The sequence below is a fragment of the Somniosus microcephalus genome, chromosome 4 (assembly GCF_052327205.1).
Source record: "Somniosus microcephalus isolate GS21.2 chromosome 4, FLI_Smic_1.0, whole genome shotgun sequence".
In the NCBI taxonomy this organism is placed as follows: domain Eukaryota; kingdom Metazoa; phylum Chordata; class Chondrichthyes; order Squaliformes; family Somniosidae; genus Somniosus; species Somniosus microcephalus.
The window spans coordinates 248,628,997-248,643,782 of NC_140990.1; the positions used below are offsets into that span (position 1 = coordinate 248,628,997).

Genomic DNA, 14,786 nt, shown 5'->3' on the forward strand with positions numbered 1-14,786 from the left:
CAGCATTTTCTGTTGTTATTTCGGATTTCCAACATCTGCAGTATTTTGCTATCGAACTTAAGAGCAGTGATGAGTCCTTGGTAATTTACCATTGAGCCATCAATGGGAGTAATTCTTCCTACTTCCTCACCATATAGTCTCTCTTTTTCTCTTCTCTCCCATCCCTCCACTTTCTCCCCAGTTTCCTCTCCTTTCATCAGCTATTAGTCTTACCTGATCTTTAATTGGCCTGAGGTCAGCCAATGAGCGGGTGTCCCGTGCGCATGCTCCAGGCTCATGTGCCCCTCCCCCTCCGGCCGCTCGGCGCGTGCAGTGGGAGCAGGAATCGCGCTGGTTTCAGCTGTAATTTTCCACTTATCCCGCGTACAAGAATCGCGATTTTATCAGGTGACGACCACGCCGTGCTGCTTTCATGCTTTATCCACGTACTAACATGGCTGTCTCACCCAGAAGGCGCTAGTTTTATTAAAAGTGCTGCTCAGGCCTTCCCTTCTGGTGTTGGTGACTGAGGCCTGCGCCCCACGCGCCTTCGGAAAGCTTCTGATAAAATCAGGATATAAGTACATGTTATTAACGGTACAGATCAGCAGCGGTGTGAGGGGTGGGTGACAGAGCCGCTCTCTAAAAGGGGACGTAACGGAGCAATACTGGTTGTCAGTTGTGAGCTGGTTATAAATAGCATTAAGTGCCTTTTTGGAGGCTGCTCAGTTTATACAAGTAGAGAGAAAGCCACAGCTTTCTTATTTCATTAGAGTTTTGGCATATCAGTGATACCTTTACCAAGAGATTGTAGTATATGTTGCTGATTTTTAAAAGTTTATAGTACAGCTGTTAATTTGATAGTTTGTATTTCAGAACATGCCTCCAAAAAAGGGAGATAGTGAACCTAAGTTACCACCTATTATTGGACGATTTGGAACTTCGTTGAAGGTTGGCATTGTTGGATTGCCAAATATAGGGTAAGTTATTTCACTTGTTATACCAGTTTAACTTGCTGTCTGTGTTACATTAATGTAAAAAAATACTATTTATTTGTATGTTATGCTACTAATAGTTTGAGATCAGTAGCTGCTTGGAGTGATTAGGACTGGTAGGACTATTAACTAAGGTAGAAGCCCACAGAATTGAGGGCAAATTATTGACCTGGTTAGAAAATTGGCTGAGCGGCAGGAGACACAGAGTAGGGATAATAGGCAGGTATTCAAATTGGCAGGAGGTGACTAGTGGTGTCCTGCAGGGATCTGTGTTGGGGCCTCAACCACTCACAGTATTTATCAACGACTTAGATGTGGCATAGAAAGTCATATATCCAAATTTGCCGATGACACAAAGATAGGTGGCATTGTAGGCAGTGTAGATGGAAGCATAAAATTACAAAGGGATATCGACAGATGAAATGAATGGGCAAAACTGTGGCAAATGGATTTCAATGTAGGCAAATGTGAGGTCATCCACTTTGGACCTAAAAAAGATAGAACAGGATGCTTTCTAAATGGTGAAAGACTAAAAACAGTGGAGGTCCAAAGAGACTTGCGGGGGGTGGTGTCTAGATACATAAATCATTATAATGTCATGAACAGGTACAGAAAATAATCAAAAAGTTTAATGGGATGCTGGCCTTTATATCTAGAGGACTAGAATACAAGGGGGTAGAAGTTATGCTGCAGCTATACAAAACCCTGGTTAGACAACTCCTGGAGTACTGTGAGCAGTTCTGGGCACTACACCTTAGGAAGGATATATTGGCCTTGGCGGGAGTGCAGCGTAGGTTTACCAGATTGATACCCAAACTTCAAGGATTAAGTTATGAGGAGAGATTAGCGTTGTATTCCCTAGAATTTAGAAGGTTAAGGGGTGATCTGATTGAAGTTTTCAAGATATTAATGGGAACAGATAGTTTCTCGTATCTACCCTATTTCCACTGGTTGAGGATTCTTGGACTAGGGGGCATAGTCTAAAAGTTAGAGCCTGACTTTTCAGGAGTGAAATTAGGAAACGCTTCTACACACAAGGTGGTAGAAGTTTGGAACTCTTCCGCAAACAGCAATTGATGCTAGATCAATTGTAAATTTTAAATCGGAGATTGATAGCTTTCTGTTAACCAAAGGTATTAAAGGCTGTGGGCCAAAGGCAGGTATATGGCGTTCGGTTGCAGATCAGCCATAGTCTCATTGAATGGCGGAGCAGGTTCGAGGGGCTGAATGGCCTACTCCTGTTCCTGTGTTCTTTTGAATTACATTGCTGGCTCTGCATTGCTCTGGTTAGGCAAAGTGCAGCAGTCTGTACATTGGCTTGCACAATGATGGTTAACTTTTAATGTGACAAAATGGAAGAGATCTGCTGTTAAGATTAAAAATTAAATTTTGAAAGTTCCTAGATGGAAGTTGAAAACTGTTACTTCTGTTCTCTAAATAAAACGGTTGACTCTTAAATGGGTATATTTCTAAATTGGATTACATATTTTGTATGTACAGCCCAGTTTGGTGTTGCTTATTTAATTACTTATTTTGGTAATCTGCTGCATTACAGTAGATTAATAGTATGATGGTTAATATTTCATTTATACATTTATAATAATTAGAGTAAGACTGCAAATTTTTTAATGTTGCATTCTATGATGTTGCCAATTCATTGCATTTTGTTAAAATAGTACAAAAATCAATAAATTATTAACGCACATGATTCACCTAGGATTGAAGGCAGAAAGAGGGAAATTTGCTTTGTCTCCCTTCTATCTCCTGAATCACTCACATTAAAATAATAATGCAAATATGATAGTTAACAAAATTACAATTATTGGCAATGTTTTGTGTATAGCCTGTTGTTCATTACTATTGTAATAACCCTGTAATCCCACCAGTGAGAGAATGTCCTAACTTGGTCATAGAAATATATGGGGGTATTTTTTAAAATGTGAATTTTGAAAGCAAAACAAATTCTCTGAGGGAAATAGAAGGTAAACTGGTTAAAGGTGAGGTGGTATGGGAGGAGCGAGTGGATGGAGAATTTTGGATGAGTTAGTATGGGGGAGGGGAGTGTAAAGGGGTTTAGTGGGTAATTTAAAGCGGTAGATGTAGTGATGGGAGTGAGGGTATGGTAGGAAGGGGAATGGATGACTGGAGGTGAAGGGGTGGGGGAAATGGGAGTGAAAGGGAATTGCTGAGTGCCACTATTTCTCAGTGCCCACCTCAAATACAGCCTGCAGCTGTTGATGGCTCCTTAGCTTGCCACATCATGCCATGCCACCCACCATTTCCCACCTGAAAGGAAAGAAGTAAAAGACAGAAGTGGAAGAGGACAGAGGGAAGAACAAAAAAAAATTAAGGGCAGAGAGGCAGCTAGGAGAGAGGTTATTTTCTGACTGACTTGCACAATGCTACAATTATGTTCAGGGTGGGGTGGAAAAATCGTCTGAAATTCCTGCTCCTGCTGTCTGTTCATCAATCAAGTATGGCCACTTGGGTGAGGTATCAGCGGATGGCTGGTTGCTTGGAATCATACAACAGTGTGAATCAGTGCCTTCAGATGAATTAAAGCACGTCATTTTTTTTGATTGGTAGGGACTGTAACAGTTTATTTTGTGGAATACTTTTTCATAGAGGATATCTATTAAGTCATTTGTTTAACAGTTATTTAAAAAACTTGTTAATTTGCTTTAGTCACAGAATGCTCTGATATGTATTTCTTTGAAGGCGGCTATTTTCTGTATAAAGTATTCTCATCCCTTTCTATTGGGAGATAAAAATGGTACAGGAAACTTTCTGATATCCGGCACTGACGGGACCGAGCTGGTGCCGTAACATCAAAAGTGCCGGACATACCAGAGTTAATGTTTAAACATACGGAACTGAGAAGCTCCGTGTGAATCAACAAACCCTGTTGCTTAGCAACAGCTTCAAAACAGTCGGCTGCAGCTGCAAGCGTCTGTAGCTGAAGCTGTTGCTATAGCTACAGACCTTGCAGTGCTTGACTGGGGGGAAAAAAAAAAGCAACGAGAACTAAAAAAACATACAGAAAACGGCTCCTGATTTTTGCCGTTAGATGGAGTATTCCGGACATATAACCTCCGGATAAACCAAAGTTTCCTGTATTCGCTGAATAAAATAGTGAGCTTCCTGGGGCTGGGTGGCTTTGGATTGATCGTCAAGGTGGATTGGCGTATGGGCATCCATGAAAGACCATGATACTGCTGGTGAGCTGTCCATATAGACATACATCTCGTGAACAGCAAGGGAACGGAAGGACAGCCTAGTGGTTATGGTGCTGAAGTAGTAACCCAGAGGGTGAGAGTTCAAATACCACCATGACAGGTTGTGAAATGGAATTCAATGAATCTGCCCGTACCAGAAAATGACCATGAAAGTTCAATAATGCTCTTCTGGAAATGTAACCTGCCACGCTTACCTGGTCTGGTCTCCAGACCTGCATTACTTGATTGACTCTTAATTTCTCCTGGGTAACTAGGGACATGCAATAAATATTGCCTTGCCAGTGCTGCCCATATCCCAAGAATTTTTTTTAAAGGAAGGAAAGATGAATGTTGGCCAACATGAGGTCAAAATATGCTGTAAAATTGTATATGTTCTTAATTATATTAAACCTGAGGTATATTGGGGAAGAGTATCTTGTGCAGAATATGGTGTGGAGATGCCGGTGTTGGACTGGGGTGGACAAATGTAAGAAGTCACACAACACCAGGTTATAGTCCAACAGTTTTATTTGAAATCACAAGCTTTCGGAGCGCTGCTCCTTCGTCAGGTGAAGGAGCAGCACTCCAAAAGCTTGTGATTTCAAATAAAACTGTTGGACTATAACCTGGTGTTGTGTGACTTCTTACATTTGTACAGAATATACAGCCATCAAACACTTTGCTTATGTTTCAGTAGTTCCTGGTTTGTGTACATGAATAATTGAGGAATTCTTGAATGTAGTTGTTTAAGTGATAATGTTTAGCTGTGATGAGATGCTGAAAAGAGCTAGCTACAGACCTGGTGTAGTGCTTCATTTGATGCCCTAGTTATTAAGTGCAACTTTTGAGGTACTGAGTTGTACATTCTCGAGTTTGATTTATGACCTGACAAAGCTGGGTGGGAATGTAAGTTGTGAGCAGGATGCAAAGAGGCTTCAAGGGGATATAGACAGGCTAAGTGAGTGGGCAAGAATATGGCAAATGGAATATAATGTGGAGAAATGTGAAGTTATCCACTTTGGTAGGAAAAATAGAAAAGCAGACTATTTTTTAGATGGTGCGAGATTGGGAAATGTTGGTGTTCAGAGGGACCTGGGTGTCCTTGTACACAAATCACTGAAAGTTAACATGCAGGCACAGCAAGCAATTGGGAAAGCAAATGGTATGTTGGCCTTTATTACAAGAGGATTTGAGTATAAGAGTAAAGACGTCTTGCTGCAATTATATAGGGCCCTGGTGAGACCACACCTGGAGTATTGTGTACAGTTTTAAACTCCTTACCTAAGGAAGGATATACAGGAAACTTTGTGCTATCCGGCACCGACGGGACCGAGCTGTTGCCGTTCCCTCAAAACTGCCGGACACACCAGCGCTGATGTTGAAACATACGGAGATTTTCAGCTCCGTGTGAATCAACAAACCCTGTTGCTTAGCAACAGCTTCTAAACAGTCGGCAAGCGTCTCTGTAGCGTCTCTAGCTGAAGCTGTTGCTTAGCTACAGATGTTGCAGAGCTTGACTGTTGAGCCAAAAGCAACGAAAAGAAAAAAAAACTAATGAAACGGCTCCTAATTTTTGCCGGTGGCTTGAGCTTGCCGGACATTTAGCCTCCAGATAACACAAAGTTTCCTGTACTTGCCATAGAGGGAGTGCAACAAAGGTTCACCAGACTGGTTCCTAGGATGGGGGGATTGTCCTATGAGGAGAGATTGAGTAGACTAGGCCTATATTCTCTGGAGTTTAGAAGAATGAGAGGTGATCTCATTGGAAAAAAAGAAAAATCTTACAGGGCTTGACAGGGTAGATGAAGGAAAGATGTTTCCCCTGGCTGGGGAGTCTAGAACCAGAGGCCACAGTCTCAGAATAAGGGGTCAGCCATTTAGGACTGAGATGAGGAGAAATGTCTTCACTGAGGGTGGTGAATCTTGGAATTCTCTACCCCAGAGGGCTGTGGAGGCTCAGTCATTGAGTATATTCAAGACAGAGATCGATAGATTTTTTAATATTAAGGGAATCAAGGGATATGGGGATAGTGCAGGAAAGTGGAGCGGAGTAGATGATCAGCCATGATCTTATTGAATGGCGGAGAAGGCCCGAAGGGCCAAATGGCCTACTCCTCCTATTTCTTATGTTCTTATGTTCTAAGAGCTGGGGAGTTCTTCCCGGTGCCCTGGCCAACATTTATCCCTCAACCAACATCACTAAAACAGATTACCTGAATTATGACATTGCTGTTTGTGGGAACTTGCTGTGTGCAAATTGGCTGCCACATTTCTTACATTGCAACAGTAACTACACGTCAAGAAATCCTTAATTGGCTGTAAAACGCTTTGGGATATCCTGAGTTAGTAAAAGGCACTATATAAATGCAATTCAAGGACCCGCTGTGTAAAGAAATTTCTCCGAATCCCTCTCCTCACTCTCTTTAATTTTAAATTGATGAACCCTTATCACTAGCTCCTCAACATCAGAAAATAGTATTTCCTTATTCACTTTATGAAAACCCTTCACAACTTCAAAAAACCTCTCTTAAATCTACACTTGGCCGCCTTTGTTCCAATGGAAATAGTCCAAGTATTTCATGTCTCTTAATAGTTTCCCAGCCCTGGCATCATCCTGGTGAATCTACATTGTTTTGTTTAAGTTCGTCATTACTTTACTCTTGTACTCTACCCCTGTTTATAAAACCTAAAATTATATTTTTATGTCTTTATCTACCTGCACTGAGTGTCAGAGAATTGTGTATTTAAATTTCTAAGTCGCTCTGTTCATTCATTCCCTTCAGTGTCTTTCCATTGAATGCATACTTCCATTGCTTGTTTTGCTTCCTTTTACCCTACATAGTCAATCTTTTTAAAGCCTAGGATGCACACTGAAAGGTACCAGGTTGGAGGTAGGTATATAATGTTAAGTAGCACTGGGTAAGGTGGGGGGCAGGTGGCGGGGTGCGTGGCGGGAGGGGGCGTTGTAGGATTTAGCAGCATCAGGAATTTACCCTGGTGTTTGGAGGTCTTTGGTATTTTCAGCACCAATGGTCGCATGATTCAGCAGCATGTGGGGTGTCTTGCATTTGGATGCATTGATAGGTCGTCTTCGCAGCACTACAAAACAAAGTGCAGCCCAACAATTGAAGCTTGTGAATCAGCCAAGGGCATCAAAAGTAGGGGCAGAGCAGTGCTGGTCCAAATTAGCTGGGAGATCCAAAGGAGAGCAGCGGGGGGGACTTACAGCATGGGGTCTGAACATGGGAGTGGGAGCAAAATTTGCCAGAAATGCACTCAGCGGAGAGGAGGAGAACAGGCTTTCCCACTGCCAACTTCAGCTCATCTAGGCCTGGATCTTCCCACTGCTGGTCTCCAACTTCAACTTGGCACCAGAGGCAGGTGGGGTATGGTTGCTTACCCACTGATGGCCCTGAGCTTTTGTTCTTTGGATCGGGAGGAGGAGGGCAAGAGTTAGCAAAGTGTTCTGTGATAAATTATTATGAAGGCACAACAGCTGTGATCACCGGAGGGAGATGGTGATCAAGCATAGTGGGAAAGGCAGAGAACGGCTGCAGATGAGTGGGAAAGGCTGACTGGGAGAGCAATTGCCTCCAAGAAAGAGTGTGTTGTCAAAAAAAATCAATCAGGTAGGCCCACAACTGTTGTAATCTTTAACTTCAGGGAACCGTATAATAGATTTGTCGTTAAATAGCAAAACATAGGTCAGTTTTAGAATCCAAATAGTTTGGAGCATAGAAGTTCCTTTGCAGTACAGGCTGATCAGCTGGGAGGCACAAAACTGAAGTACTACAGCATCTCCACTGGCAGTGGTGTAATTACATGGGCAATTTCCATTATAAACATGTGGACATAAGAATTTAGGAGTAAAATTGACAGGAAATACAGGCAGATTTGAGATGGTTTTTATATGGTAGATAAGGGTTTGTTTAAAATAGTTTTTTTTAAGGCTATCCATATATGTTTGGAATATGGTGACATATTAATCAGTATTAGTTTGTGTTGGCTTTGGATAAAATTCAGTAATATGCAAGTTATTTTCTGCACAATCATGTAAAAATCACGTATAAATAAAACCTTTTTTTAGCAGATTAACTTTTTTTGGGAGCACTTTTTCTTGCTAAACTTAAGAATGCATATTATAGATCTGTATAAAAGAGGCAAGAAAGGGGGAACCATTGTAATGCCTTTGTATGACGAGTCGACTGGTGGTATGCTCGTCTCCTGCTTGTTTTTGTCTTGAGGCACCACTTTCAGACCGGCATCCCAGTCTTATTCTAGAGCATAGTATTGGTATATACTTGATTCTCTATGCTCCCATTGTCCTCGATCATTTGTCGAAATTTAGGCTTGGGTTGGGGGATTAGTGGAGGTTGGGTTGGGACTTCGAAAGAAGCCGTACAGTACTGGAGTACGGTTTGGCAGCTGGAAGACGGTTCCCATAAGAGTTGGTGGAAGTTGGGGCTGTCAGCACTCGGGTGAACAACCATTTTAAAATGTTGTAAACTGATTTGATTCTTGTTTATCTGCTCGGAGACTACTGTCATGGTGGATAATTAAGGTTCTACTATATATTCTGCACACGCCCCCCCCCCCCCCCCCCCAATTCCAGTGTTCAAAATAAAATGTCAATAGGTACAAAATTCTACAATCGAGTTTATTACTGCTTTGAAATACCACAGTTGAAAACATACACTCTTTTTTATTCTGTTGCAGTTTTAAGGTTACTTTTAAGCAAAATGGTGGTACTCAAGCAGTAACTGTCACCTGTCAACCTTTTCTGCTCCAATGGGGGAAAAAATGTCAACTTCTCCAGTCTCCTCACTCCTGGTAACACCCAGTGAATCTATGCCGCTTTTCCATTGCTTTTATATTCTTCCTTTAATGGGGAGCACAAAACTGTACATAATACTGCAACTGCATAATATTCTGATGTTGGAACATTTTGTTCAGTCTTTGAGCACTTCACATCAGAGTGAATGCAGCTAACATTTCCAAGTAAATGTATTGTGTTTGTGCACTCATCTCACACTTAAAACTGATGTGCTGTGTATAGATATCAAAAATGAATATGAGAATAACTACAGATGTCATGATTGTTATTCTGATGCAAATCATTAGCCTTATTTTCCAGGATGTGGTTGATAGGAACAATGTGGCACCTTGTAAGGGAAAACTCCATCATTGTTCATTACCATTTCACATCAGCAACAGGGAAGGCTTTTGCATTTTATGTGTCATTTCTTGACAACATCATTTCCAAAGTGCCACGGTCCTGACAGTGTTTTGACATTTACACACTTGGTTCTTCTGTTGTTGATGGGTCATATGGTACAATAGTTTACTGGTAAATGAATTGAGGGGTGAAAAGTTCATTTCCTAAACTGCCACAAAATTATGTGCATTGATGCATAGTTTTCTGAATACAACTGAGGCGCTCTGCTTTTGTTTTAGATTGAAGTACGTGTAGAATATTTTCTGATTTTAGTCAGCATTAAGGTTTCCACTGAATGTGGATGAACCCTGCAGGAAAAATGTATTTCTTATACATGGCTCTTTTTAATTGGAATAAAATTGTCCATGATATGACAGGTGTGATAGCAGACAATGCAGTGCAGTACAGAATAAGTGGTTCCCATTAAAGGAAAGAATGGTTGTTTGCCTCTACTGCTATCTCAATGTGGCAGAGTTTTTAATACTTTTGGCTGCATCATTCAACTCATCGGATTATAGTTATGAATGAATTTCACTGAACTATTCCTGTTATGGGCATATATGAAATGTATTGAATTAATCACTAAAATGAGCAAAATCTGATCTGCTGGGGACAAAAATAACTCTTGCTGTGGGTGTTGTAATTACTTTTCTGTAAATTATGATTGCAGTAGCTGAAGTTACCTATGTTAATTTTTCAAGTCTTGAGGGTAACTGCAGTTGACAGTTTGAGGCACTTACGGGTGTTTGGGTCCTTTACCTACCTGTTGAGAACTGTACACATGCCATCTTATCACATTTGAAGCATCATGGTGTTTCTAGAAAGGAGGCAAATCTGTGAATATGCACAGCTGCATTTGAAAATTGTCCTGTACAATAAATACAATGTTCACAAAACCCTTCACATTGGTACTCAGTAAGATGGTACTGAAAGTGAGGAGTAGGTTTACAGTTGTTTTTAATTGACTCCTGATATGTCATTTCACATAAAGAAAATAAGGAAAAGCCAGTGTCTTATCTTTATTTTCTAATAGCTTTGACATGAAATGGTATATTTTGAGACCTTATTTTATCTGCACAAATATTGTTTTACTTTGATTTCTCCTTTTCTTAGTTTTCCTGCCAAATTCCATACTCATCAATGTGATGTTTCAGTGCTGAATATTGGAACAATTTTGGCACCCAGTGTCAGAATAAAAGCAATCCCAAATTGGATATTGTATGGGCTAGAGTCAAAGTAAAGCTCGCTCTGCTTTGGTTTAGTATTCTGCTTTCGCTCCAAGTGTGAAGAATGTAATAAGTCAGAGGGATTGTGGCAGATTGCATGCTGTGAAACTGGGCACTTGATTGACTCTTTGCTAGTTCACCAGACCCCTACACGTTTTAAATTTTTCTTGTGAACTAAAATTTATTTTTATTGTACTGACATGTTTTCTTGTATGTTAAACTAGTAGTAATTGAATTGTCAGATATTAGTGACGTGCCTTATACATTATTTGTTAGGCCTAACCTATTGGGTCAATATTATATCCAGTGGGTCTAAGAACTGTTTTCACTGTTTTAAAAAAAACAATGGTTATGTACTCTTTCTGGTAATTGAAGTGATAGGAAGAAAAAATAAATGTAACCAAATGATATTGGAAAAGTCACCAGGACCAGATGGAATGCATTGAAAAGTAAAATGTGTGGATACAAACTTTTCACAATTGCTAAGGCATGGTACCAGAAAAATTGAAGATAGCCAGTGTTTCAAACCTTTAAATTGTCACAATTGTGATTATGGAAATGAGCCTGGTCATTTTGTCCTCTACAGTATGAAATTCCTGGACTTTTGTATGTTTGAAATATTTCTATTTGGAGGGCTGTTCCTGAGTTCTACTCCATCTCCCATGTGTTGAACAATGAGGCACAACCAAGTTACATTCTCCTAGAGTGCACCAGTGCCAATAAGTGTGTCATTCAAACATGCAACTCACAAAATGAACTTAAAGCTGCCACTTCTCTATTTACAAGACTCGACAGGGAAGGTGAGAGCTTAGAAAGAGGAACCTGTGGCTCACCTTGTGAATGGGCAGGTTTGCTGTCAATTTCTGGTGGTTTAAAGATGCATTCCAATTTTCTGATTACAGATCTGCTCCACATGGAGGTTTTTGAATTGAAATTAAATCTAGGGGCAAAGCAAGTTCCTCACATTACTCCGCTATGCTTTGTTTAGTGTTTCCCCTGCTTTGCTGCACTCTGCTGAATGTCTTTGTCCCCACCTCGCATGTTGCTCTCTGCTGAATGCCTCCACTCAGTTGTGCTCTACTCACTGTTCCTTTTCACTGGCCTCTCTGTTCTGCTGAATATTTGTTTTCTTCCTCTTTCCCCGCCCCCCCCCCCCCTCCCACTCCCTCCACTGTGCTACAGGTCAAAATCCTGGAACTCCCTACCTAACAGCACTGTGGGAGTACCATCACCACACGGACTGCAGCGGTTCACGAAGGCGGCTCACCACCACCTTCTCAAGGACAACTAGGGATAGGCAATAAATGCTGGCTTTGCCAGCGACGCCCAGATCCCATAAACGAATAAAAAAAAACTCTGAATAATTTTCTCCCCTCCCCAGTGAGCTGAATTCTGCACCTTCTGCTGTGCTGAGCTCTGTTCCGCATCCCCCTGCCTTAGAAGAAACCATACTAAAAAAAAATCACAGCCACATTCTAGATGCCGTATAACCTGTCAGCAACACCGCAGGGAATCTCTCTCTCAAAAGAAATATGAAGTGGATGAAAAAATGGAACCTGCTGTTGAAAATTGAAAGGTAAATGTTTCGGTGATTCCTCTGTTTAAGGCTGCACATATGGAGTATTGCTTCTTTAAAATACCAGGAATTGCCATTATTTTCTTTTAGAATTTATATATTTTATTATTTTTGTCACAGCTAGGAATATCTGTGCTGATGAATGAAACACATTTCCTCTTTTGGCACCCAATCTTAATTTAATCATTCCACGTTAGCTGTAGCCCAACAATATCCCTTAAGCTTGCTCCCCTGATTGAGCCCTCTCTGCCTGTCTACACTGCCATCTCAATTATATCAAAGTCATTAGTTTTGTCTGGGATAACTCTGGGGAAGGTATATTGCTCGTGTTATCCTTGTGAAGACTTGGAGAAAGCAGTCATTCAGAATGTTTACTATCTGTGCTTGTCCTTGGTTTCAAGCCATTTGCATCCTTTATAGTTCTCTCCTCCGGCTGGCTTCTTACTATTGAAATATTGAAAGAATTACTTACTCATACTTACTTTGTGTCTACAGCTATGCTTTTTTCTAGCTTTGCCTTTTCCCCTTGGATCATCTTTTGACATGTTTCTGCATGTTCTTATGTTCACCCCAGTTAACCCATTCACTTTCTCCATGCAGAATTTTCTAGGTCACTTTTTTTCTCGTTCACTTTGCATTTATTTATTGATCCATTTAGGATTTATTGAGCTGTCTATTTAGTCTGAGCTTACTAGTTTTAGATAAGTATTGTGACTTTAAAAGATGTTCCAGTTCTGTATTGAATAGTCACCTCCACTCAATTTGTTTAAGTTGTCCCTTCATTTCTTTGAAATTAGCCTTTTTAAAGTTATATACCTAACTCCTGGTCTTTGGTGTTTCTGAATCCAAGATCATGTTGAACTTAATCATTCTGAGCTCGCTGTCCCCCAAGGGTGCCATGACTTCCATTTCTTGTGCTTTATCTAAGTCATTTACAAATACTAGGTCAAGATGACGACTACCTCATGACTCTTAATGCTAAAGGAAACTAGGGAAGAGATTTGAGGGAATCACTGGACACCGGGGAGGTACCAGTAGATTGGAAACAGGATAACGTGGTGCCCATACTCCAGGGCAAAACAAATAAGACTCTGACAACTATAGACCCATTAGTCTCCCTTCCATTCCCTGTAAAAGAATCAAATGGATTAACAGGAGTAAATTTGAACACCTGTACAACAATAACCTAGTAGATAGTCAATGTGAATTCAGAAAGGGAAGATCATTCCTGAAGAACCTGCTTGACTTGTTTGAGGAAGTAACATTCCAAGTGGACTGAAAACCCCAAAGACATTGGCCCAGAACTTGGTGTCGGGGGCTTGCTGCGCGTGCAAGCCCCCGATCTGCACTCGCCCTGCGCGCTGACATCTGAAGCCTGGGCCTGCTTGCATTTCCTGTCACAGGCCCGGTTCAGATGTCAGCGCGCAGTGCTTACCTGATCCAGCGGCGTAGTTAGTGCGATGTGCTGGCTGGGATCAGGTGAGCACTGTACAACCAATCAGGGGAGGGGAAGGTTCATTCATGAGTTTGAGTAAGAACTGTCAAACTCATGAAAACTACGGGGGCCCAAAACACTATTTAAACTTTAAATAAAAATTAAAAAAACATCCCAATCATTAAATTAAGTATAAATAAGTTTTAAAAAAACAATTTAAACAATTTTTTCTTTTGAAAAAAATAAATTTCTAATAAAAAGGGTCTAAAACTAAACTTACCTTATTGTAGATTCTTTAAAATAATAAACCTGTGGGGGGAAAAAAAAATTCTAAATTACACTAAAACGCCACTTACCTGTAAAAATAAATAAATACTTACGTGTGCTTTTTACAAGCGTAAAGACCGGAGGCCTTTAGACATGCGCAAATCCCCCAAAACAGGAAATCCAAGACTCACGCGCTGCCCCCTACAGCGCACGCGCTAGCCTCTTCACCTCTTGGGTTAGAGGAGAGGAAATGCCGGTTTTCAGCGCATGCGCTGTGCATGCTGAAAACCGGCATTTCCTCTGGCCAGACGCGTGAGTACCCCTTCCGTACTCACGCGTTTGGGGAGGAATTACTGCCCCATAGTGTACCTGAACTTTGAAAAGGCAGTTTACAAAATCTCACATGATAGGCTATTAGTTAAGCTCAAAGTTATGAGGATTCAGAGTAAAACCTGGAAACGAATAAGAAATTGGCTGAAGGGTAGAAAACCATGCCTACTTGTTGGGCGTTATGTCAGAGGAAAAATGAGCAACACATACTCTTTTGAACGCTGATAAAATTGCCAAGGATGAATTTGAAAAAATTCTAATAGCTTTAGTAAACTTAGTGTTCAAAATATCTAACCAATGTAAAGCAGCAATCAACAACGCCAATTGAATGTTGAACTATATAGCCAAAACCGAAGAATATAGGTCGGAGGAAGTCATGACCATACCTTGAGTTCCGGCCACCAAGACACGAGGGCAACATTCAAACACTGGAGGCAATGTAGAAAAAAGCCACAAGGCTGATCCCGGTCTTGAAAGTCTCATTTATGAGGAAAGACTGGAGAAACTTGGACTCTTCAGCTTTGAAAGGAGACGTTTGTGAGAAGTAA

The 14,786-nt window shown here is 40.9% G+C and overlaps 1 protein-coding gene across 7 annotated transcripts in view; it reads left to right on the plus strand.

The window, feature by feature from the left end:
* Nucleotides 1-253: 253 nt before the first annotated feature.
* The window catches only part of LOC147120352 (obg-like ATPase 1), a 229,376-nt gene continuing 214,843 nt past the window's right edge, over nt 254-14,786 (plus strand). For 3 of the 7 annotated variants that reach the window (XM_085986160.1, XM_085986164.1, XM_085986162.1), the window contains exons 1-2: nt 262-387; nt 856-959. In XM_085986160.1, coding sequence (XP_085842286.1) covers nt 277-387; nt 856-959 — 215 coding nt within the window. In that variant the 5' untranslated portion in view covers nt 262-276. Of the gene's footprint in view, nt 388-502; nt 577-855; nt 960-11,812; nt 12,207-14,786 lie in introns of those variants that run through there. The other 4 variants (XM_085986163.1, XM_085986161.1, XM_085986167.1 and 1 more) reach the window with 4 other exon arrangements.